The sequence below is a fragment of the Hyaena hyaena genome, unplaced genomic scaffold (assembly GCF_003009895.1).
Source record: "Hyaena hyaena isolate Hyena2069 unplaced genomic scaffold, ASM300989v1 scaffold_521, whole genome shotgun sequence".
Classification (NCBI taxonomy): domain Eukaryota; kingdom Metazoa; phylum Chordata; class Mammalia; order Carnivora; family Hyaenidae; genus Hyaena; species Hyaena hyaena.
Window position 1 is genome coordinate 911508 of NW_024081153.1, and position 27356 is coordinate 938863.

The 27356-nt window shown below is 35.7% G+C and overlaps 1 protein-coding gene across 6 annotated transcripts in view; it reads right to left on the reverse strand.

Annotated features, from left to right (window-relative positions):
- Positions 1 to 27356, reverse strand: part of DOCK7 (dedicator of cytokinesis 7) — a 220793-nt gene that overhangs the window by 49030 nt on the left and 144407 nt on the right. For all 6 annotated transcript variants that reach the window (XM_039255290.1, XM_039255289.1, XM_039255288.1 and 3 more), the window contains 8 exons: positions 19161 to 19250; positions 18128 to 18223; positions 16906 to 17046; positions 16699 to 16812; positions 13823 to 13993; positions 11724 to 11863; positions 6758 to 6927; positions 5608 to 5762 (listed from right to left, as the gene is read on the reverse strand). In XM_039255290.1, the coding sequence (XP_039111221.1) occupies positions 5608 to 5762; positions 6758 to 6927; positions 11724 to 11863; positions 13823 to 13993; positions 16699 to 16812; positions 16906 to 17046; positions 18128 to 18223; positions 19161 to 19250 (1077 nt within the window). The remainder of the gene's footprint in view (positions 1 to 5607; positions 5763 to 6757; positions 6928 to 11723; positions 11864 to 13822; positions 13994 to 16698; positions 16813 to 16905; positions 17047 to 18127; positions 18224 to 19160; positions 19251 to 27356) is intronic.

Below are 27356 nucleotides of genomic sequence, written 5' to 3' on the forward strand. Positions count from 1 at the left end.
GTTTTATTTATTTATTTAAAATATTATTATTTATTTCTAGGAGAGAGAGAGAGAGAGATAGCGTGAGCAGGGGAGGGTCAGAGAGAGAGGGAGATACAGACTCTGAAACAGGCTCCAGGCTCTGAGCTGGCAGTCAGCACAGAGCCCGAAGCGGGGCTCAAACCCACGAACCGCGAGATCATGACCTAAGCGAAAGTCGGACACTTAACTGACTAAGCCACCCAGGCACCCCAATGTTTTATTTATTTTTAAGAGAGAGCGAGAACATGAGAAGGGAAGGGATAAACAATTGAAATTAGGTATTTCATAATAAGGCCTCAAAGAAAATTAAACCTGAGGAAATGACAACTTATTAAAAAGCCATAATTTTAGTGGGGTATTAGAATAGAAGACAGAATTCAGTAAAAGGGACAAAGATTTAAACAAGACCAACAAATGTGAAATGATGGGTGTAATGGACAAATACGGAACATTAAAATACACTGAAGAATATGCACTTCCAAATACATAAGCTATTTGTAAAAACTGAGTGTATACAAGACCACAAAACCAGCTGCCACAAATATAACAAACAAGTTACACAAAATTCTCTCATCATGAAATCAGGTCAAATCAGAAACAAAGGAGTATAAGAAATTTTCTTATAACTAAGTATTTTAAAACAAAGACTCACAACCTGAAAGTCTAAAAAAAAATCATAATGAACTTCAGATATATTTTGAACTGAATAATAAAAATGCTACATATAAACTGTGGCATGTAACTAAATCAGTAATTAAAGAATAATATACGGGCTTAAAATATGTACCGAAGAAGAAAGGATGAAAATTAGTGAGTTAAATATCCACCAAGAAGTCAGAGAAAGAACATTATCAACCAAAGAAAGTAGAAGACACTAAATAATGAAGATAAACATTCAAAAAACCCCGAATTGGTTCTTTATAAAGACTAAAGATATACACAAATTTCTAAGACTGATTTAAGACAAAAGGTACAAAAAACCAGTGACAGAAATGAAACCATTTTGGGGCGCCCGGGTGGCTTAGTCAGTTGAGCATCCGACTTTCGCTCAGGTCATGATCTCACGGTTCGTGGGTTCGAGCCCCGCGTCGGGCTCTGTGCTGACTGCCAGCTCGGAGCCTGGAGCCTGTTTCAGTCTGTGACTCCCTCTCTCTCTGACCCTCCCCTGCTCACGCTGTCTCTCTCTCTCTCTCTCTCTCTCCTAGAAATAAATAAAAAAAGATATGTGAACTTTATATGCCAAAAAATTTTAATAAATTTCTACTAGAGTAAAATTTACAAAAAAAATATAAAAAGAAATAGAAAACTTCAACAGTCTTTTTTTTTTTTTAATATTTTATTTATTTCTAGGAGAGAGAGAGAGACAACGTGACCAGGGGAGGGTCAGAGAGAGAGGGAGTCACAGACTGAAACAGGATCCAGGCTCTGAGCTGGCAGTCAGCATAGAGCCCGACGCGGGGCTCGAACCCACGAACTGCGAGATCATGACCTAAGCGAAAGTTGGACGCTTAACCAACTATGCCACCCAGGCACCCCGAAAACTTCAACAGTCTTATAGTCATTAAAGAAATTAATGTAATTTTTAAACTTTCAAAAAAGAAAACTCCAAGTACAGATGGCTTCACCCACAAGTTCCCCAAATACTTCAGGAAGAAATAACTCCAAGTTTAAACAAGTCTCTACAGAGAACAGCATGAAAGGGCATATTCCCTGGCTCATTTAAATCGGCTAACCTAACCCTGATTCCAAAACTTGTTAAGAATATTATGAACATTATGAGAAAAACATTACAAACAATTTTACAAACAAACATAAATACATATATCTTAAATTATAGCACATATATCTTAAATTATAGCACATAAAATCCAAAAGTGAAAAAAACCTGGGTTTTATTCAGGAATTGAAGGTAGGTTTAATACTAGAAAACCAATTGAAAGGGGTCCAGGTAAAAGATTAAAAAGCGAAATAATAGGTGTCTGGCTGCCTCAGTGGGGTAAGCATCCAACTTCGGTTCAAGTCATGATCCCATGGTTCGTGGGTTCAAGCCCTGCGTTGGACTCTGTCTGTGCTGACAGCTCAGAGCCTGGAGCCTACTTTCAGATTCTGTGTCTCCCTGTCTCTCTGCCCCTTCCCTGCTCGTACTCAGTTTCTCTCTCTCTCAAAAGTAAACATTAAAAAAAAAAAAAAAGTAAAATAACCTGAATGTCTCAATAGAAGGAAAGAAAGCATGATCAAAATTCAACTATTTGTAATTAAAAAACAAAACTCTTAGCAAACTAGGTACAGAAGTTCAATAATGTACACTTGATCTTAGCCAAAAGGCCAAGAAGCGATAGAAGTTCCGTAATGTAATAGAGAATAGCTAAAAACAAAAAAGAACAAAAATCTCAAAACATAAAATCCCCCCCCCCAAAAACTACAGCACATATGTTTAAGAATGAAATGCTCCAAGTTTTCCCTTTATTATTTTTAAAAATTATTTATTTAGCATATAGTGCAAGAATGATTTCAGGAGTAGATTCCTTAATGCCTCTTACCCATTTAGCCCATCTCTCCGCACACAACCTCTCCAGCAGCCTTCAGTTTGTTCTCTGTATTTATGAGTCTCTTATGCTTTGTCTCCCTCAGTCTTTATATTATTTTTGTTTCCCTTGCCTTATGTTCATCTGTTTTATATCTTAAAGTCTTCATATGAGTGAAGTCATATGATATTTTGTCTTTCTCTAATTTCGCTTAGCATAATACTCTTTCTAGTTCCATCCACATAGTCGCAAATGGCAAGATTTCATCTTTTTGATTGCCAAGTCGTACTCCATTGTATATGCATATCACATCTTCTTTATCCACTGATCCACTGATGGACATTTGGGCTCTTTCCATACTTTGGCTATTATTGATACCAAGTTTCCCCTTTAAGGATGCTATCACCACCACCCCTTGTATTCAACTGAACTGGAGGTTTTAGTCAGTAAAATAAATTATCAGAAAAACATGAAAGACACAAACTGCCATTATTCACTGATGACTGGACTGTGTATGTTGAAAAAGTTACAAAGGTGTTCATTTTATAATATTTTGTATTTGTATGTTTATGTTTCATATAATTTTTAATACATAGTATATTTAAACTAAGAAAAGTTTTAAAAACTGAAAAGGAAGGTCAACAAAATTGAGCACTGTGGTCCCTCTGAGGGGAGAAAGAGACTGGATTGAGGTAAGACTGGGAACTTTCAAGGAATTTGCAATGTTCTATTTCTGAAGCTGGGAGGTAAGTAAATTTTTGTTTTTTCTATTATTATACATTAATTGTACATGTACTTTTGATATTATACATACAAAAGAATATATAAAGTACAAGTGATAAAATAAAGTTGATAAAATAAATTCATCAAAATTAAAAACTTTGCACTTCAAATGATACAACCAACAAAACAAAAAATAATCCACAGAATAGAATATATGCAAATCACATATCTGATAAGGGATTTGTATTAAAAAAATATAAAAACTCTTTATATATTTATATTTATATACTCTATATATAGCTCAATAACAAGAAAATGACTAACATAATACTTAACTGGCAAAGAATATGAATGAACTTTTCTCCAAATAAGACATACAAAAAAGATGTGCCAATAAGCAAATGAAGATGCTCAATATCAGCAGACATTAGGAAAATGCAAATCAAAACTACAGTGAGATTACTACTCTATACTACTATTACACTATTTAGTTATAATAAAAAAAAAGATAATAGCAAGTGTTGGTGAGGATATGAGAAACAGGAATTTTAATTTATTGCTGGTGAGAATGTAAAATGGTGCCACCACTTTGAAAATTCCAAAGTTTCCAAAAAAGTTAAACACAAAGATAACAGATGACCCCATAAATCCACTACTAGATATCTACCTAAGAGAAACAAAAACATGTGTACACAAAAATATGTACACAAATATTTATAGCAGCATTATTCTTAACAGCCAAAAAGTGAAAACGATCCAAGAGATCATGAATTAACACATGGATAAAAATCTGGTATATCAGTACAAAAGAATATTATTTGACAATTAAATAAAAAAGGAAGTGCTGTTATACATTACAACATGAATGAATCTCAAAAACATTATGTTTAGTCAAAGACCAGACATAGAAAATTACAGTGCATAATTCCATTTTTATGAAATGTCCAGAATAGGCAAATCTAGGCAGATATACACAGAAAGTAGACTAGCTGCTGTGAGGAAATAGGGAGTGGCTACAGAATAGGCCTCAGGGTTCTTTATGGCAGAAATACTCTAAATTTAAATTGTAGTGGTGGCTGCACAACTCTGTAAATATATTAAAAACCATGAAACTGTATAGTTAAAATGGATGAATCTTTTCTTTTTAAATTTTTTTTAACATTTATTTATTTTTGAGAGACAGAGAGAGACAGATCATGAGCAGGGGAGAGGCAGAGAGAGAGGGACGCACAGAATCCGAAGCAGGCTCCAGGCTCTGAGCTGTCAGCACAGAGCCCAACGCAGGGCTCGAACCCACGAACTGTGAGATCATGACCTGAGCCAAAGTCGATGCTCAACCAACTGAGCCACCCAGGCGCTCCTGGATGAATCTTTTGATATGTAAATTATTTCAATAAAACTAAGTGGTCAGGCTAGCTTCCATAAGTCTTACTGCATTTTTCTGAAAGAATGTCATTTGAAACTTTTAGAACTTGATCTTGGTCTACTGTTTTGTTTCCTCTCTGCTCCCATATCTTTTGCTCTTTAAGGTGCAGAGATCCTATCATTATTTTTAAACAAGAAACAGGATCTTTACAAATTAGACAATTTTCAATTGCTAAACAATGAGGATATTTCTTAGGGTTGATAAAGAACCCTAAGAATGCCTGGGTGACTCAGTCCGTTAAGCATTTCATGATTTCGTCATTCATGAGTTCAAGCCCTGTGTTGGGCTCTGTGCTGACAGCTCAGAGCCTAAAGCCTGCTTCGGATTCTGTGTCTCCCTCTCTCTCTCTCTCTCAGCCCCTCCCCTGCTCATGCTCTGCCTCTCTCTCAAAAATAAATAAATTAAAAAAACCAAAGACAAGAAAGAAAATAGCTTATATACAATAAGGCAACTTTCAAAATTCTGAATGACAGAATACAAAGTTTTATACCATAAACCTTGAGGTATTGATTTTTAAAACAACTTAGGGGCACCTGGGTGGCTCAGTTGATTAAGCATCTGACTTCGGCTCAGGTCATGATCTCACGGTCCGTGGGTTCGAGCTCCGCATCAGGCTCTGTGCTGACAGCTAGCTCAAAGCCTGGAGCATGTTTCAGATTCTTGTCTCCCTCTCTCTCTGACCCTCCCCTGCTCACGCTGTCTCTCTCTCTCTCTCTCTCTCTCTCTCAAATAAATAAAACATTAAAAAAAAAAAAAAACTTAGTATAAGATAGGCAGAACCTTAACATTTCCACAAATAAAACTCACAGTACTTCTGCATCAGCTAATACAACAGCCTCAGTTATTTAAGAGGATACCCTTGTAAATATCTGTATTTCCACGAAAAAAATTGTGCAGAAGGGTTGCTCTTACCGATGATGTGAGGAGGAAACTGCCGGGCCTGGTTAGCTGAGGAACTGATGTTCCTGCAATTGCCATGGCAACTGTCTGGCTTATCATGCTTCCGCTCTCACTTTCATAGTCATCAGTGGCTATACAAATTGGTCTTCCTCTTTGATTGTGAGTTTCTGGAAAGAATAATCCCAAAATAAATAAATAAAATTCCATTTAGGTTAATCAATGGTTACTAAGCATCCAATTTGCTTTCCTATTCTCCACTACCCTTTAAAGAAAAAACCTATTAAGATGTAATATTTATCATTAGATTGACTTATTTTAGACAATATTTTAAACATTAACCCATTCTTACAACAATCATGTATAGTTTTGTAGAGTAAGAAAAGATATAATAATATAAACATTTCTTTTTTTATGTTTTTTTGAATAGTTTATTGTCAAGTTGGTTTCCATATAATACCCAGTGCTCATTCCCACAAGTGCCCTCCTCCATGCCCATCATAATATAAACATTTCTGCCTTCAGATAAAGGAAGCCCATTTTAGCAATCAAAATACTAGCTGAACACTCAACAACCAGTCTCTTAAAGGCATGGAGTTGGTTATCTTTATATCACTAGCTCTGTTGAAGTTCTTAATATGTATTAAGTACTTAGTAAATGTTTGTTTTTATTTTTATTGAACTGGAAGTACTTTATCAGGTTAATCACTAGTTTAAATGCAAACTACAGTGTTTTCTTTAAGGCAAGTATATTCTAAATAGGGAAAGCAAGAGCAATAAAATCTGGGAGTTCTAGTTTTTAAAAAGCAACAGTACTTCAACTTATTAACCTAGTGTTAACAGTTAACATAATTCTTGATATTCAGGTGAATATTAATTTCAGCCTTCCATATTAATAAAATTGAGACTCAAGGTGGTAGGTATTGAAATGTCATATATCATTATTTTAAAATTTATCATAAGAACCACTTAAGGAAAGTTTGCAGTGAATTCTCTCACGTAGTCAAAAGTTATTCAGTAATATGGTTAAATATTTAGTTTACTTATGTCAGTGTACATTTCATTATATTTCTTTCCCTAAAATAAGATCTTTATCCTTGAGTTATTTCTAATACTTTTAAACACAGAAATTTCCTTTAAAATTTGTTTTAAATATACTAAGTACCTGTAAAGTCATACAGCTGAGGAACAGTTTCCATGATAATGCCAATCAGAGGTAGATACAACATGGCCACCCTAGCCTTTATCTGGGGGTCAGAGTACCGTGGGTCTGAGTCGTGACTGGATAGTAAATTGTGTACCATATTGATGACTTTCTTGTGCAATCCAAACAGTCTATTTAAAAAGAAGATGAAGAAGCAGCAGCAGCAGTAAGGTCACAGAGATTAGTAAATATCTTTAAAACAAACAGTAAGTCATGGTACTGAGTCAATTTTAACTTAAACTTTGCCACATATTTGCATGTATTCTTATAAAACATTTCTCATAAAATTAACAAATGTCTGTCTGTATAAAGTAAGGATGGAGGGAAAAAGGAAATGCTAAAACAAATTCACTGAGGAGTAAATCTGAATATTTTTACATTAACTCTTTATTAGTGCATACTCATATTGAATAACTTAAGACAGTAATGGTTATATTTTAAAGCAAAAAACAAAAAGTAAATCTTAAGTAGCTACAAATTTTATTTCAAATTTGATCTTTTACCAAATGTTTACATTTACCAAAACTAAACTTTCATTTCCTTTTTCTAATAGACAAATCCTCACTGAATGGATTATGCAGTCCATAGGCTGGAGAGCTGCCTTTGATGTCTCTTTTGAAACTCAACTTCCTTGCTAATTCTACCTCATTCAGGCCCTACTTCCCAATCCCTTCAATTTCAACTGGGCTAAAATACTCATCATCACACTTTTTTTTGGCCACTTCTTAGGCTGAAGGTGGTTTGACTATGCCAACTATTCTAACTAAACATTCTGCCAACTTCCACCGGCCCTTATCGCAACACCTGGCAGTGGTGTCACATCTCACTCTCTCTCCTGCAGTCTCTCACCATCAATATGAGGACAAGACTTTACCTCCAACTTCTTTTAGGGGAGAAAAACCACTCTGAATTTGCTCTGGCCAGATCTTTTAACACATCTCCACCTTCATATCTCCATCATTCCTTCTGTCTCAGAAAACGCTGTATCTTCTTTCAAAAGGTAATTTCCCCATTATATTCAATGACCCCCATGTTTCTTCAACAGCTTCAACGCTTCCCTCACAAACTCTTCCCTTCTTTCTTTCAAATAAGACTTTCCTATGTTGAAAATATAAGTTTACTTGAAACTACTTTCCTCTAGCTTATATAGCATCCCTCAGTAATGAACAAGTATTATAAGGTACCCAGTAATAAATTTCCTGAATGCATAGTCCACAGCAAGTGTCCAGTTAGTTTCTAATAAATGGAATTTATTTTTAAATTAATTTGTAAAATTTATTTAATTTTTAATTATTTAAATAAATTAAATGTATTAATTTTATTAAACAAAATTAAATTTAAATATTTAAATAATTTTTAAATATATAACCCCCCACTCCCTTTTGTTGAAACAGTTTGAGTGATTACACATGGCACTGTACTAGTTTCATCATTTGATAGCTAAATCATTTTTTAGATATTTAACTATTTCCCTACTTAAGATATGAAGGTAATTACCTACCTCATAAGGCAACTGTGAGAATTAAGTTGCATTATTTATGTAGCATACTTATTAACACACTGTCTTGCACACTGCCTTCCATAGTATATACTAGCTTTTATCACTTTTAAGATCACATAGCCAGTTTGGAAGCTAGGGTTGGAAATCAGGTAGTCTTACTCCAGAGCCCCTTATCTTATCTGCCACTTTCCACTGCTATAAATGAAATCTAGCTGGAGATTCTTCTTCCTTCCAGATTTTTATTCAGAAAGTGTATTTTTAAACACTGTCAAGAACCACGTCTAAATGATATCTCGGATTTTATTCTCCAGTTCTCTTCTCTGTCATTTTCTTTTCTCTTCTCAGTATTTTCTCCAAATAGTTCCAACCCCTCCTCATACTCTCTCTCATTTTATTCAAATCTCAGATTCTGGTCATTTGCTTTTTATGATCTCCCTTTTGGATTTTTTCATTACCAGTGATGACTGCCAAGCCTGGGTGTATATTCCTCAGCTCTCTGCAGCTACCAACCCGACTTCAACCCACCTATAAAGTCTACCCACTCATCTTCATAAAGCTTTTCTATATGTCTATATTACCCAATCATATGCAACTAATTAAATATATGTTTATGCAGGACCTGCAACAACCTATTCTAAGTGTTAAGCTCAGACATCGTCCCTACTCTTAAAGAGCTTGAAAAGCAAGAGAGAGACACAGACATAAAAATAATAATTCAGTGTCACAAATGCAGTAGTAAAGGTATTCGTGTTCTATAGAACTATGTCTGTGCTACAAAATTAGCATTAATCATAGTGTATGGTTTCATAGTCTTAATTTTCTATCTATAATGAAAATTTCTAGAGAGCAACTCTTGAACTGGTATTAAAACACATTATTGCCATTCAAGGAATTATTAGCAAGCAGATGAAGTTAAAAAAGCATTCCTCAAGGAACTAAGACATTGTATGTTGTATTTTATCTACATACCATTAAAGATTATAATATTTAGAGATAGGATCTGAGTCTCTTAGTCACTCATTCTTTGAATTAAAATCTATTTATGAATGTGTATTCGTTCACTTTGTAGCAGACACAATTCTAGGGCACTGGAAGGACAGTAGTGAACAAGAAAGATCAAGTGCATGCTCTCAGGAAATCACATTCTAATGGGAGCAGACCAAAATTAAGCAGCAAATTTCAGGTAAGTATTTTGTAGAAAAATAAAAGAGGGCTATATGTTTAAGAATGATTGTGGCAAGGTAATGTGGCTCTAATTTTAACTGGATGGCTAGTGAAAGCTTCACAGAGAAGATGCTATTTGAGTGCAGACCTGAAGAATTACAAGTTGCAAATGGGTACATGACAGTCTTAGGGTAATGTGAGCACTGCTTCAGACAGAGAAAAAATCCAAGTGCAAATATCCTAAGGTGTGAATGAGTTTGGCACATGAAAGAAACAGAAAGACAGACCTGGGTGGCTAGATTTTAGTATGTAGGGAGGGAAGACAGTGGCAGGAGTACACAAGTGGCAGGTACATAGGACTTTGAGGACCATTATTAACAGTTTGGGATTTGGGTGCCTGGGTGACTCCATCGGTTAAGCATCCAGCTCTTGACTTTGGCTGAGGTCATCACACAGTAATGATATCGAGCCCTATGTCAGGCTCTACACTGGGAGTGAAGCCTGCTTGAAATTTTCTCTCTTTTCTTCTCCCTCTGCCCCTCCACCATGCATTCTCTCTCTCTCTCTCTCTCAAAAAAGAAAAGTCTGGATTTTACCCAAAGAATATGAAAACACTACTTCAAAAAGATATATGCACCCCTCTGTTTAGTGCAGCATTATTCACAATAGCCAAGATATGGAAGGCAACCCAAGCGTCCATTAACAGATGAATAAAGAAGATGTAGTGCATATATATAGGTACATAAATTATATATATATATATGTATATGATAGAATATTAGCCATAAAAAAGAATGAAATCTTGCCATTTGCAACAACATGGCTGGATCTGGAGGGTATTAAGCGAAGTGAGGGATGCCTGGGTGCTTCAGTCAGTTAAGCATCCAACACTTGATTTTGGCTCAGATCATGACTCATGGTTTGTCAGTTCAAGCCCCAAAGATTCTCTCTCTTTCTCTCTACCTTTCCCCTGCTCACGCTCTATCTCTCTCTCAAAAATAAATAAACTTAAAAAACAAACAATAGAAGTCAGTCAAATAAAGACAAATACCATATGATTTCACTCATAGGTAAAATTTATGAAACAAAACAAATAAAAGAGATAAACAACAACAACAAAACCCTCTTAACTCTGGAGACCAAATTGATGGTTACCAGAGGGGAGGTGTGTGTGTGTGTGGAGGGAGGGGGGGGATGGGTAGAAGAGGTGATGGGGATTAAAGAGTGCACGTGTTGTGATGAGCACTGAGTGCAGTATAAAGTGTTGTATCACTGTATTGTACACCTGAAACTAATATTACACTGTATTAACGTTAAGAGGAATTTAAATAAAAACTTTTTAAAAAACTCCTAAAGATCCTATTGTGAGGATTAAAAAAAAAAGCAATTATTACCCAAAGGAATTATGATCACAGAGATTTTTTAAAATAACATTAAGATAGCTGGCTCAGTTGGCTAAGCGTCCGACTTCGGCTCAGGTATTGATCTCACAGTTCCTAAGTTCGAGCCCCAGGTTGGGCTCAGAGCCTGCAGCCTGCTTTGGATTCTGTGTCTCCCTCTCTCTCTGCCCCTCCCCGACTTGTGCTCTCTCTCTCTCTCTCTTTGTCTCTCTCTCAAAAATAAACAAACATTAAAAAATATTTTAAATAACTATTAAGATAGAAATACCCTATAGGGAAGCTGGACCACAACACTCAAGCTATTTCTATAAATTCCAATCACTAGACAATATGCCCTTTCCTTACTTTATCAATTACCAAAAATTCTACACATGTGTATACAACTTTGGAAGTTCTTAAAACCTAAGGATATTTGTTTATAGGACAAGTTTGAAATAAAATGCTACATGGTATGATGGTAAATAACACATTTTCCATACAAGGAATCAAATAGAAAACTAGTCCGTTTTTCTCAATTGAAACGTGCCTACTGTATACACCAATAAATCTATGAGTCTACCAACTAATATGCACAAATATATTATATAACCATTAAGAAGTGGAAAAAATCTTACCAAATAAACCACAATACACCACTGATTTCATAACAAACCTCTAATTCAGAGATGATAAAGTATGAAAAAATAGCTTTCTTAAAACCAGTGAAATGCAGAAATAACATGAATATGGAACTTTGTGAATACAGAAGATGAAGAGCGGTAAAGAGTATTCTTTTGATTCTTAGGAAGAATCAGTGCAATACTTATGTCCCATTATCCAAAACCAAACTAATATTCTACAAGGCAAAAACTAGTCTACTTACCCGTCAGCATCAGGGTCTAAAATGACAGCCAGCTCTGTTAACACAAGTCCTGCCAAATAATGTTGCTGGCGAAAAGGCACAGACAATTCAAACATATTTGCAATCTTCTGGTCTTGTACATTTGTGGAAAATCCAGAACTCTGTTTGGGAGTGAGGTAGGACAAAAACAATAACAGCTGTGCAACATAACATCCTACAGACAGAACATGACAACAAATGCAGTATGAGCAATATCTCAATATGAGATACACCTGGTGTAGGGTAGTCTGTTTTACATTACTGTTATTCACATTGGGGAAAGTAACTGCTCCTATTTTTGGTACAGGAAACTAAGATGAAAGTACAGTTTTAATTATTTTCAATTTCCTTTTCCTCATGTTGAAACTTTTCCATCTGTTTTTTTCTTTATTCTCTTAGCCACTTAATGTTTCAGTATCATACCCCGAAGGAGAAAAAAGTAACTAAATCCAAATGACTTATTGCGTACTTACTGCTGAGTACAAAAGACACATTCTTAGTCAACACTACTGATTTCCAGACAAGGTCCAAATACCAGTAAAACTGTTCAACAGAGAAAATACTATCTCTAGAGAATTACTATCATGTTGTGGTTCACTCATTTTTAAAAGGTTTTTAATACTGCAAATAGCATCCCTCCAAGATAGAGTTAAAGGCAAGAGTGTCTACAATCTCACTCCCCTCTAATCCAAATTCAAGACCATCCATGTGAGATCTTTCAGAAGAACAAGAGATTTCAGATTTCTCTATGGAGAAATTATCTTCCTAATAAGTATATAAAATTATTCTTGCCTACCCCTACCTCCAGAAACAGTGATGTTTCTGTCACGTATTAGAATCTGAAATTTATGTAGATAAGAAAGTAGGGAACAAGAAAGTGGAAGAAATTCTATTCATTTCTTGGCTGAATGAGTTGGTCAAGGAGGGTGTTAGGTAGACACAACTGTAATAAAATTACAGATTTTAGGAACTATGCTTACAATTAATTTGTGCTTCACTGTGTGGTCACGTCTTTGGCAGAGAATGTGGGAAGAAAGCAAAAGACGAGCCTTATCTGTTCTAGGAAGAAGTGTATGCTAACCAGGTAAAAGAGTATGTGAAAATAGGCCAATCCATAAGCCTTTTCATAAAGGTAAAATGAAAAGTTGCGGGTGCTTTCTGATGTTTTCCAATCTAAATAAAGTTAAAAAAATTTTTTTTTTATCAAGCATCTGACATTGATCTAACCTAGGGAATTATGTCCTGGAATTAAGTAACTAAAAAATAAAATTACAAAGAGTCGAGATCGACTTTGACTTCTCACATTAAGAGCTTAAGAAAGCGGCTCAGGAATTATACAGCAGAAAAAATGTTTCACTAGAGGGAAAACCAGGATTCTCTGATATTAAAGCCACAAAATCTTTTAACGTCCAACTGTATGATAAGACACATAATAATTGCTACAATAACCCTTTTTTGTCTTGAGAGAAACTACTAGCTGTTGAAGTCAGTTTTATCCAATAAAACCCTGGGAATATCCATCTAGTTCCCTTTGTGTTTTCTAGGTACAAGAGAGGTGGGCAGGGCTGTCTCAGGATTACACCGCAGTTTGACTTCTTTCTCTGCTAAATTATGCTTCACTCCTTTTCCTTTCACAGATATTGATCCCTAATAAATATCCTCCATCCCAAACTCAAGACAACCTTGCATCTGCTTCAAGAAACCCAACTTGTGAAAACATCTCAATGGGCTTATAGAAGTGAATTCACTCAGATGGATGTGTATAAATCTCTAAGAGGAATACAACACAGTACATAAGGACTGGGGCTCTAGAATAAAGTCTACCTGTGCCTTGATTTAAGCCTAGCTTTGCCACTTACCTGTGCGGTCTTGGGTAATTTAATGACTTTTCTGTATTTCCTATGTAAAATGTGTTCCATATGTAAAATGAGAATAACTGAACTTATCCCCTAGAATTGCTCTATAGAGCAAATAGCAAATAGCGATTACTCAATGGTATTATTTATAATTTTTTTCCAGTGTTTAGAATGCTTTCTTACAAACATGGACTTTAAAAGATTTTTTCCCAACACTCTGCATACCTGAGATGTTGCAGAAGAAACAGAAGGTGATGGTGATGCCGGTGGAGTAAGCAGGCTGCAGGGCAAGTTTAATGTAACGTAGTGCTCGTGGCTACAGACAATTCGCAGAAAATCCAGTCTCAAGGACACGAGGACACTTGGATTTGGTAATGAATAAAGCTTTGAAGATACCTTATAAGCATTATATAAACAAAAGAACACCCATTGAATATATCATTTCTCTAAGCCAGCATCAGAATGACAGATTAAGGAATTAAAGAATAGTATCTATTGGGCAGTTTTTGGATTTTATGGTTTAAACAAGATTATCATTTTTTCCTAGAGTTACTGCTACAATAAAAAATTTGGAACTACAAGATCTATTAAGATTTATAAATCCACTGACTAGGCTAAAAGCTACATTCTTTATATTTCCAATACAGCATTAATATTTCCACTTCTCAGGGCACCTGGGTGGCTCAGTTGGTTAAGTGTCTGACTTCCGCTCAGGTCAAGATTTCACAGTCCATGGGTTTGAGTCCCACATTGGGCTCTGTGCTGACAGCTGAGAGCCTGAAGCCTGCTTCAGATTCTGTGTCTCCCTCTCTCTTTGCCCCTCCCCCTCCATGCTCTGTCTCTGAAAAATGAATAAACCTTAAAAAATATATACATATATATATTTTTAAATATATAAAATATTTCTACTTCTCCAAGATGCACTTTATGAAGCAAAAGTCTCCCACCAAAATAACTTCATAAAAGAAATGATACATTCTTTGGCTAATTAGCACCTTGTGATAATCTATATTTATGATTACCTATTTGTCTATTTACACAGCTATACCAGAAGCTACTCTGAGGAGACATATATACACTGACTTAGGAGCTCTGGCATCCTAGGGTATAGATCATTGTCTGGCAAATACAGGATATCAATGCTTGAAGAATAACAAAAGATTTGAGGAGCAACAGAACATGAAATTTGGAGGGAAAGTAAAAATAATACATTTTAAATTTTTTTTTAATGTTTATTTATTTTTGAGAGAGAGACAGAGTGTAAGCAGGGCAGCTGAAGAGAGAGGGAAGTGACACAATCTCAAGCAGGCTCCAGGCTCTGACCTGTCAGCACAGAGCCCTATGCGGGGCTCGAACCCACTGGGCACAGGTGCAAGATCATGACCTGAGCCAAAGTCAGATGCTTAACCGACTGAGCCACCCAAGTGTCCCCCCCAAAATAATACACACTATTACAATTATACGCAAGTGGGTCAGCGCCCATGTGTAGTTTTAACTTCTCTATTAAAAGAAACATACAGGGGCGCCTGGGTGGCTTAGTCGGTTAAGGGTCCGACTTTCGCTTAGGTCATGATCTCGCGGTTCGTGGGTTCGAGCCCCGAGTCGGGCTCTGTGCTGCCAGCTCAGAGCCTGGAGCCTGTTTCAGTCTGTGACTCCCTCTCTCTCTGACCCTCCCCTGGTCACGTTGTCTCTCTCTCTCTCTCCTAGAAATAAATAAAACATTAAAAATTTTTTAAAAATAAATAAATAATAAAAAATAAAAGAAACACACAATAAAGGCATCCAATAGAACAGAGCTTCAAGGTTCTAAATATTAGACTTCCAAATAGCATCTCTGAAGCAGTTCTCAGAAATGAGCCTGTGGACCAGCTGGAAAATGGTGCACACGCGGGGCGCCTGGGTGGCTTAGTCGGTTAAGCGTCCGACTTTCGCTTAGGTCATGATCTCGCGGTTCGTGGGTTCGAGCCCCGCGTCGGGCTCTGTGCTGACTGCCAGCTCAGAGCCTGGAGCCTGTTTCAGTCTGTGACTCCCTCTCTCTCTGACCCTCCCCTGCTCACGCTGTCTGTCTCTCTCTCTCTCCCTCCTAGAAATAAAAATAAAACATTAAAAAAAAAAAAAAAAAGAAAATGTTGCACACATATTGTGTCCCACACTCTCCACCCACACTCCCAGGACTCAAACTCCTCAATAATGCTGGGATAGTACCCAGAGAGCTGTCTATTTTTACATTTCCTTTAAAATGTAATTCTAGGATGAATATACAGCTCACTGACCCAAATGGCCTGTCAGGACCAATTACTAATGTTTTCCAAAAGGCACATTTCACTCATCAGTTGATAAAAATTTTAAACTAAAGTCAGCTTTTCAGGGAAAAGTTCCAGGATTTTCTTTTTATTGTGTATTTATTTTTGAGAGAAAGACAGAATGCAAGTGGGGCAGGGACAGAGAGAGGGAGACACAGAATCCCAAGCAGGCTCCAGGCTCCCTGCTCTCAGCATAGAGCCTGACATGGGACTCAAATTCACAAACCATGAGATCATGACCTGACCCAAACATTTAACCTGACCTCGGACATTTAATCTACTGAGTCACCCAGGAGCCCCCATGATGCTTTTAGTTCAGTAAAAGCAACATAATGAATGACACTGGGGATCTGGGTAAACATCTGTCCATGATTCTAAACTCTACAATGTCTAGGTCTACATTAGGAGGAATACAAAGCAAAATGCAGCTGCTTTAAAAATCACCCAATAAATACACAAGAAAGTTCATCTGGCTGTTCATTCACTATAACTGCTACTCTTGCATGGCATCTTGGGGATGCTTTACATTTAGACAACTGACTTGATGATCTGCCTCTGACTGGGAATGGAAGAGTCATGAGCGGGCCAGTATAACCCAAGAAAAAGTCAGCTGCACAAGTATCAGCTTGCATCGTCCTGTATCTTCATAAAACAAATGAAACTTATTTTTGTCTAATAAAAATACACTTCTTTTTAAAAACATCAGTATATGAATGTGTCCTTGAAGATCTCTCAGCTGCAACCCTAGAAACAGCAAACACAGTAGTTAATTGTTAATTATTACTAACTACACATTACCTGTTTATAGCAGGTCTTAATAAGGCTAAAGACAAATCCTCTATCCATAACAGACAGCAGATCATTAAGAAAGAATGCAAGGCTCGTGTTGAGTCTCTCAACCATTTCTGTGTCCTGGAAAACAGAATAAAAAGCAAAACCAAATAAAAGTATGATTTCTTAATGTGAGCTTGAAAGAGGTTTAATTTTATAAAAAGTTACCATTACCTTCTGAAATCGTGAAACTATATCACTAGCAATTGTGCTGACAAGAGCAGCAATGTCATCCATGAAACGTTCTGGAAAACGACTTTTCCTTGGTGCATCAAGTTTATCATTAAAGTATAAATGGTGCACCATGCTCTTTACCTGAAAAAATAAATAAGCCATTAGTTTAATTTCTTAGTTTAATTAACAGCTAATCACATTAGGACTATTTTTTCAAATTGCTGAGTGATTTAACAGATAGCTGAAATACTTCTAGCTCCTCAAATATTCTGAAAATTTCCCTGTAATATGATACACCGTACAAGTCAATCACTACATCACTTCTGTAAAATTCTCCTGGCTACCAACATGCAAAGAACACTCAATGCTGAGAATGATCCTGTGACATACTTTGGAAACTCCTTTTGTTTCTTTTCTTCCTTCTGTTCTTTTCTTTTGTCATTGTTGTTTTCCTTTCTTATTTTTGAACACATTTCTCTTTTGCAAGTAAAAATTTCAAGCTTTCTAGAGGCTGAAGAGGAAGATCCCTATGGCCAGGGCATTGTAGGGCCTGGGCCGAATGCGTGAGTTTGAATCACGGTTCTGCTATTTAGAAGCTGTATCAACTTAGATAAGTTACTTAATCTCTCTGTGCCTGGATAACACCCAGCTCACAGGGGTGGTGCTACCACACTGTACACACTTGATAAATCTTTGTTTTTGTGTATATGTGTGTGTGTGTTTGTGTGTTTATGTATGTGCAAATATTTATTAAAATATTAATTCGTTTTTAATATCATTTACTGAATTGAGCGAAAAGTGTTGTGGCACTTTTTTCTTTTTATTGGGTGTATCTAGCATTTCCCTGAGAGCTTTCTGACCATAAAAGCAGTGAGTATCTTATAAAGCCCTTTTTATCTGTTTGGGATGAAATCTGTAATACTGCCATTATACACTAGTCACATTCAGACTAAAAAACAACGTACCACGGTTCCTTTAAAAAGATAGTTGCTTCTGCAACCATCTCTAGAAAAAGTGGCTAATGAGAGCTTTCTAATTCCACCCAAATTGTGCTGAGTGTCCAGAGTGTTTATTTAGAGATGTAACAAATGTAATTTTGTCTTGCACACACATGTCAACTCATACGATGGCATTAGAAAAAGATTCTTAGGATAAATTAATGAGTTAACACAAAGTTGTTAATGAAGGAAAACAATATTAAAAATGTGTTTAGGTTGCTCACCATTAATTCAAAAAAGAACCAGGCTTGTTGCAAAGCTGATTCCCGAACACTGCCACTGCAAACCACCCACTGCAAAGCCAGCTCCTCATGAAAAAGCTATCCAGAAGTAAATCCAAAATTATTATCAAAGTCATATCTGCTGATAACACAAACCAAATAATAATGCAATTACAAATGAAGATATAATGAGAATAAGCAAAATAAGGCATGTGAACCATTCAATGATGCAGTGAGGACACCCATTAACGAAACGGCTGTTTATACATGTAAGACAGTGGCATGTTGAACAGCTGAAAAAATTACATGTTATCTTGCAGTAAAATGTAATTTTAAAAGGACAGGTGGGAAGAGAGCCTCCTAAATTGTACCTGCAAACAGAAACTAGACCAAAAACTCACAGTTACAAATACTTTCTTGTTTGTACCTTAAATATAGATTTCAACATATGCAAATACATTCATGAACTTTGCTGGTACAATTTAGGAAATACCTTTAAAAATTTAAACTTTTGATATAAGCCATTAATGTTTAAGTTTTCAGGTATTTGAAGTCTTTTTATAAACATAGCAGAAATTTCCTGCCTTATAATGGATATGCATACAAAGCATTTGCAAAATAGTGTATATCAATATGAAAAAGGACTAACAAAACTGTGCATAAGGGAAGCAAATCAACATATCTTACTAAGAGTGATAATTTTTCTAACTCATCTTCCTTTCCCTGGAAATTTAAAACACAAAACAGAAGCAGTTACAGAAAAAGAATTCAGAGTTGACACATTTTTTTGGTAGTAAAATCGTATGATCAAATTAGATTTCAAACAGTCAATCCCAAAGATATAAATATAATAGTACAAAAGAGCATACAATGGAGTGGTACGCCCAATAAGGATCAAACTAGCAGAGCTTGCTGAAAGGTATTTTTAAACAAATAATTTAAATGCAATTCTTGTAACATACTGGTTAAAGAAATCTTACATCTATTTAATTGTTGGAATTTTCCCCCTATATGGACTGTCTTCATATGAATCTACCTTTTTAGTTGGTAAGCGTCCCGTTAATGTTTGTAAGAAACTTGACGTCTCTGTGTGCGAAGACATACGATTACAACTTCGATCCATAGCCTATGGAGTGAAGGTGGATGAATGACGAGATAACATTAAGTCCGCTGTGGATGACTATGCAGCTTAAGGATACATACAGTTTTTAAAATCATTTTACTGTGGTTTCAACAACTGTTTTATTGTTTATGTCATTTTCACCTTTTTAAGCTGCTTTAATGACAGTGCGTTAGAAGTATCAAAATGGCTTCTATATATTTTTAGTAAAAATAGGATTATTTTAACGATTATATAAATTCAGAGTGCTGCAAAGAATGAAACTTTTATCTCTGTGATCTATACACATGCACACATCTAGTAAGAGAAGGCAGAAAGTAAAAACATACTTCTCACTGGTCTCAGACCAAAAATTTTATATTCAATAAAGAAAATGAAAAGATCAGAATGATTTCTCCCACTTTTCACTAAGATCAAAAACTACTATTCAGTTTTGTCATATACTGCAAATATAAAACATTGCCAATAACCATGGAATTACATTCTTCTAGAACAAGAGCACTTCCCTCCAAAGTCAACAAACAGATGAGAAGTATATTTTGAGGTATCATGCAACAGTAGCTGTCAAGCAACTTGACTTAAGTAAGCAAAACCAAGTTAAGCTAAGTTAGAAACAAATTTCATACTTTGCAACACAGTATCAATTAAAATTCAGTTTTGCTTCTGGTACTAAATCTTATAGCATGATTATATACTGTTAAGATTTAATTTCAGTTTATTACCAATATTTCCAGTCAGTAATTATGAAAGAAAAAAAAAGACAAGACAGTAAATGCTGAATGAAAATAATATAACAGCTATACTTAAAATCAAAAGCCAATGGAAAATTGTCAGGTTTTTTTCCATATTAATTTTTTTTAATTCCTACTAAAGATGTGCTAGCCCTAAAGTAGAAACTGTTATCAAAGCCATTGATTGCATAAGCAGCAGGCACTGAAATACTGATAAGGTAGACAAAGAAGGAAGGTAGAGAAGACAGGAAGTAGGAAAGGAGAGCATTACTGGTACAACTGGTGGTATTCATGCATAGTAGTTGGAAAATGTGCTACGTAAACAAAAATACACACTTTTTAATGATTAAAAAGCAAGCCACTGAAATCATAGTATGTACTAAAAGTAACATTCTAAAGGAAACATCAGCAGCCAATAAAGAAACCTCTAATATAAACACCACCTGTGTTGACTCTGCACTTGGACTGGGGTTGGATCCCCATGGGGCAGCTTTTGGACCACCAGTGTTAACCCAGGAATTGGAGCGATCTAAACCCTAAGCATATAATAGAAAGCAGTTGGAAAGGAAAGAAATATTACATGTGGCATGCTATAAATTATTCCTAAAGAAATCCAGACTTTCCAATGCAAACATGTTTTTAATTAGTACTGTTAAAGCAACCAAATTTTTTAGGCACCTGGAAGTATTAGTTCACCAAAATTACATTACATAACATAATTTGTTTTTAAATCACAAGAAAGAATATTAAGTATAGCATTTAAAGATAATTTCTCTTTATGTAAAGGGATCACCCTGAAGAACCAACTGAAGTTCCCACAGCACCATCCCCCAAAACTCTCTTTAAAGATGGCACGAATTGGGGTGCCTGGGTGGCTCAGTCGGTTGAGCGTCCGAATTCGGCTCAGGTCATGATCTTACAGTTTGTGAATTCGAGCCCCACACTGGGCTCTGTGCTGAAAGCTCAGAGCCTGGAGTCTGCTTCAGATTCTGTGTCTCCCCCTTTCTCTGCCCCTCCCCTGCTCATGTTCCGTGTCTTTCTGTCTCTCAATAATAAGTAAACATGATGGGACAAATTAGCAACAGATTATTTCCTCTGAATCTAACTAGAATTTAAAAGAAAAAAATGGAAGAAGAAAATCATTCTGTTCTTGTCTAAAAGACTTTACTTTCATTTTGTCATGATTGAAACGTCTGTGCATTGATATTCCATAATTCGATTTGACCCTGCTTCCTCTTTCACTTTCTTTTAGGGACCAATAAGAGAAATTAAGTAAGAAAATAAAGGAAAAATTTAAGAAAGTAAATAGGATGACTAATATTTGTTCCTGCCAAAATAATGGTGGATTTGGGGTTGTGCTCAGTTTTACAGTGCTTGTTAGAATTAAACATAACGGGCTACTATTTTATATAAATATGATAAAGGAAAGCATTATCATGGTACTGTCTGTAGGAATTATATTTTCATCATTATCATCACTGAACTTAATTTAACATGCTACTAATGTGTATGGCCAGAAGTGAATTATATCTGTTCTTCTCTAAAAGAAATTATTATCCCAGGTGAAGGGAGGTTTTAATTTCTTAAACCGACTGATCATTAGAATCACTTGGGAAGTTTTATAACATTCAGATTCTAGGCCCCAACACCAGAAATCCTGATTCAGCAACTGAGCTGTAGCCTGGGAATTTGCTAAAAGAACTAGAGCCAGTTATAAGGGACTTTTTTAGAGAACTATTGGAGTAAGAATAATGAAGACAACTCAAGACTAGGAGACAAAAAATAGGGTGTCAGTATGGACCCAAACCAGAAAGCACCGAAGGAAAGGTAAAAGAAAAACAAGAGTAGTAACAACAATAATCAACTGTGTAGACATTTATATCACCTGGGAAGGTCGACAACAATAAATGTTCAGCACCTTACCTCAAAACAGTTAAATAAGAATCTCTAGGAATGAAGCCCATGTATCAGCATTATGGGAGAGAATGAGGATTAGAGAGAGAGAGGGAGGGAAGACAAACTGCTAACTCTTAAGAACTTAGGTTTTAGGGAGAATATTTGCCCTATTGTTCTAAAAATACAGACTGAAATGATATAATAATCACCCATTTCCACATATTTTTTTACACTGAATGTGTACAATGAGTACTGAAATTCAAATCCAAGTTCAACTGCTTAGTAAATGTAAAATCTAAGGTAAATTATCTAATATCTTTTTCCATTTTTTAGCAGTAAACAGGAATAACGATAGTCTCCCTCATATTTCAAATATCAAATTAAAAAATGGAAGTAGGGGTGCCTGGGTGGCTTAGTCGGTTAAGCGTCCGAATTTCGCTTAGGTCATGATCTCGCGGTTCGTGGGTTCGAGCCCCGCATCGGGCTCTGTGCTGTCAGCTCAGAGCCTGGAGCCTGTTTCGGAGTCTATATCTCCCTCTCTCTCTGACCCTCCCCTGCTCATGCTGTCTCTGTCTCTCTCTCCTAGAAATAAATAAATAAATAAATAAATAAATAAAAAATGGAAGTAAAGGGGCGCCTAGGTGGTTCAGTCCGTTAAGCGACCGACTCTTGATCTCAGCTCAGGTCATGATCACATGGTTCAAGAGTTCAAGCCGTGGTGCAGCAGAAAGCCTACTTGGGATTTTCACTCCCTCTCTCTCCCTGCCCCTACTCAATGCACACATGCTCTCTCCTTCACTCTCTTAAAATAAATAAACTTAAAAAAAAGAGAGAGAATAAACATGGAAGTAAATTACTGACTACAACTCTTTGAACATAGTAAACTCTCAAAAAATAGATGTAGCAGGCATGCTTGGGTCACTCAGAAGGTTAGGCATCTGACTCTTGATTTCAGCTCAAGTTACGATCTCATAGAGGAGAGACTGAACCCCCTGTCAGGCCAGAGCATGGAGCCTACTTGGGATTCTCTCTCTCTCTACCCCTTCCCCACTTATAAGCTTGTGTGCACACATACTTGCTCTCTCTCTCAAACTTAAAAAGAAACAGTTGTTTTTTAATTTCTTAATGTTTGTTTATTTTTGAGAGAGAAAAAGAGCATGAGCCAGAGAGGGGCAGAGAGAGGACACAGAGGATCCAAAGCAGGCTCTGCAGTGACAGCCCACAGTGAGGTTTGAACTCACAAACCGCGAGATTATGACCTCAGCCAAAGTCAGACGCTTAACCAACTGAGCCATCCAGGTGCCCCAAAAAGAAATTATTCTAACAAAAACTTCCTACACATGTTTTTATAAATGTTTCCCAACAAAAGACAATATTCAAACACTAGTAAAATTATGTAATCAGATTTAAAATAAAATACTGACTTTCTTATACTCCTATTATTTCAAATAAAAGCAAATCAGCAAATAATGTTTTTCAGATATGTTAAAACAAGAGTTTTCACCAGTCTTCTAAATTACGTTTCTCCACTGTATAAAGGTCTTTCCCCCATTTATAATTTTTACAAGCACTACTCATGTTACAAAATTAATACGTAAGTATCTGATTTTTGCAAAACTACAACTGTGCTCTTCACTCCACCATAAATTTCCACCATATCAATAATTTTTACATACCCTTAAGTTCATTTTTTAATTCCTTAAATTCCTTTAAAATTAAGGCACATGCTAATCAGTAATGTGAGAATAAATAATAAATCTCTGTGCCATTAACTGTATATTATATCCACAATATTGAGACTGAGCAATTATACCACGTCAAAGCTAACTATTTAAAGAAAACCTGTGACCAATTATTTTGTAAAGCAAATAATTTCCATAATTTGTTATAAAGCTAAGAATTATATCAAACCACCCTCAGGTAAGCAAATTCATCACATATATTTACTAATGTCATAACTATGTTTATGGATCTTCAACTAATATAGAACAGAGTAACCAAATGTGTGGAAGTGTGCATGAAAGTTTTTTGTTGTTGTTGTTGAATCTCTGTAACATTATTTTGTCCCTTAAGATAGGCTCCTTCCTTGAGCAAGGCTCATATTGTATTTGACACAACATCAACATTCTTGTTAGAATATAAACATTTGGCTTTGTACCTTAAGTCCTCAGCATAGTGTCCACATAATAAGCTCTCAGTATTTAAAAATAAATTTAGAAACAGGGGATGATACATTACAAAGAAAGTATTTAACCATATAAAACTGCACTGGTATTTGATTAAAAGCAATAAAACTGACACTGGTTATAATCATATGTTTATATAATTGAATGTTAAAAGAATATTGCTAGCGCAAAGAGATAAGCTTTGGCAAAATAATTATTAAGCAAGCCTCACAAATCTGATTTTACAGCTACTAGAGTAATAAAATCTTACTGATATAAGTATTCTTGAATTTTAGAAGTTCTTCATTTTACATTAAAGAATAAAGTAGAAAACCAAACTTTCATAAAGCCAAATCTTTTAAAATAATTAAATATATAATTAATCTCAATAGCAAGAAGGCAAACAAAAACATAACTTTTAAAGAAGGAAGTTATTCTTGCAATATATCTCAATGCTTACTAATATTCATTTACGCAATATCTATCAAGCACCTTCAATATGCTGGCCAGTATGAGTGCTTAGGATACATCACTCAACAACTATGCCTGCCCTCATAGAGCTTATACTCTGACAAAGGTAAACAAACAATAACTAATTTATATGCTACATTAAAAGGTAGTAAATGTATGTGCCTGGGTGGCTCAGTCAGCTGAGCATCCAATTCTTCATTTTGGCTCAGGTCATGATCCCAGGATCTGACAACCTTATTTAAATGTATAACCAGTGCTTCTTTCTCTTCAGTCTTGCCCTAGGGCTTCTGATCCCTTATTCTGTTTCTTTGTCTCATAACATTTACTACATTAAATTTTTTTTTTAATTTTAGAAAGCACACATGAATGAAGGAGAGAGGCAGAGGGAGAGAAAGATAATCTCAACATGGAGCCCAACACAGAGCCCAATCCTGTGACCCTGGGATCGTGACCTGAGCTGAAATCAAAAGTCAGGAGGTCAACCAACTGAGCCCCCCAGGCACCCCTGTGACTTAGGTTTTTAAAGCAGCATTCTGTTTACTATGTTGTGAAGAGAGTGTAGGTTGGAAGCAGGAAAACCATCTTTCAGGTTATTACATTAATTGAGGAAGAGATAATAGTAGTTCAGACCAAATGGTAGCAGCAGAGGTAGTGAGCAGTGATTCTACCTTTAGCATAAATACAAATCTGAACAAAAGGATTTAAGAAAAGCAGCTAAGTTTATAATTTCAGAGAGAGATTTGCACTGAAAATGTAATTTTGGGAGTTATTAGCATATAGTGGTACTTAAAACTATAGGACTTGATAACATCAAGCAAGTGAGTTTAGAGAGGAAAAAGATAAGAGAAGTAACCCTGGGGTACTTGCAAATTAAGAAATCAGGGAAGAAAGAAACCACACAGACTGAAAAGCTATAACCAGTAAAGTAAAAGGAAAACAGAGAATGCAGAGCTTGGAAGGCAAGTAGATAAATAAACTAAGGAGGAAAGAATGTGACTATGTTCAAATCTGCTATAAGGTCAAGTAAGCCTAGTGTTGAGAATTAACCACTAGATTTAGCAACATGGAGAGCTTTAGTGACATAAACAAAGGCAGTCTGCATGGAAGATGGGAGCAATAGCTGAAGTAGGGTAAAGAGAATGGGAGTTAAAGAATTGGAGATAGCTAGTATAGGAAACTCTCTTATAAAGAATTCTACTACAAAAGGTGGCAGAGAAACAGTGAGGAGGCTAGCAGGTGAAATATTAGAAAGATTTCAGGATAAATAAAAATGGGATAAATACTAGCAAGCTTGTTTGTGGATGGGATGTTTTAGCAGATAGGGAGCAAATGATGATGTAGCACAGGGGTGAGGATCCTAAATAGAGAGGGGACAGGAGGTTGTTTACAAGTGAATTCACAAAAATGGATAGTCTATCTACAGCAGAATACTATATTAAGTAGTTGGTAGTTGCAGATGGTAGTAGGTAGGTAGATGTGCTGTAAAAGTTTATGAAAGTATTCTTTTAATGGCTTCAATTTTCTCAATAAAGTGTGAAGAAGGGTTGATGGGCAGGAAAGGAGAGAAGGCATGAAACCTTTTTCTGGGAGAATGGGAAAGTAAACGTAATATAGAAATAGAGTATAACTGCCTGACAGCATTGAGGGCTCTCTTGAGGTCCATGTCTTTTAAATTCAGATGAGAGCAGTCATCATGACACTTCTCAAGTTATATTCACTGGCACAGGTGCTGACCTGGCACAGACAGATTACTGGCTTCAACTATGGCTTGAGGTTTGGCTAAGCAAGTAAAATGAAATAACAGAAGGCTAAGGCAATTGAGGTTTGATTATAATAGGGGTAACTATAATGATTGGTCATAGAATTTAAGCAAGCTAAATTGGAAGAAAGAACACACACAGTAAAAGGTCATCAGATCAAGTGATAGGAGGTTGCAGAGGAATAAGAACTTGTCAGAGTTAGGGTACTAGAGAGAAAAACTGGAGCTAATAGTTAAAGAACAATTTGCATGAAATTGGGATTATGAGGGTTAAAGTTATTAGTAATGACAACATCTAGGGTATGACCATGGCTGAGGAAGGATGAAAGACAAATCATTTTAAAAAGAGTTTCTTGATTGCAAAGGCCAATGAAGTCAGAACAAATGAACAGTAGCTATAAATAAACTTCGGATTCCTTTTAGTTTTAACAAGGAGATAAAATTATACACCATTATCATTAACAATTATGACTAAAATGATAGTCTAAAATAAAGTAACTATCCAAACATTTTCCAGCAAAGAAAGAGAAAACATGAAATCCATTTAAATAAAACTTGATTAGGACAAAGCTGTGTTGTCATAAATTCTCATCTTATGATAGACTTTCTCAGAAGTTTATATATATATCATTATATCTACACTATGGATCATCATTTATGTCATTACGTCTCATTTTATGAACTACTTGAAAAAAGGCAAATAATCAGTCCAAATAGGACTTTTATTCTAAATCTTGATATTATAATCTATCAAATACATCATATAAAGGAAAACTCTAGAATTATGCTAGATGAGGTGTAATGCAAATCTTACAGAAATTAAGAGGCATTTTAAAAGTAGAACCTTGAGGAAAATGGTCTTCCGTAACTCTTCAATGGGAAAATTTCTTATAATTCACAAATCAGATTCATTCCACTGAAGAACTATATTTATAGTAGATAAATAATGTTAAGTACTACCTCTATTACAATGAGATACGATCAAGAATAAATACAAGGATAAAAAACCTGAGTTCTTTTCCTAAAGGTGGAAATACATATATGGCGAGGTGGGGGGGATCCTTCTCATTTGCAACTGCTGTTCTACCCA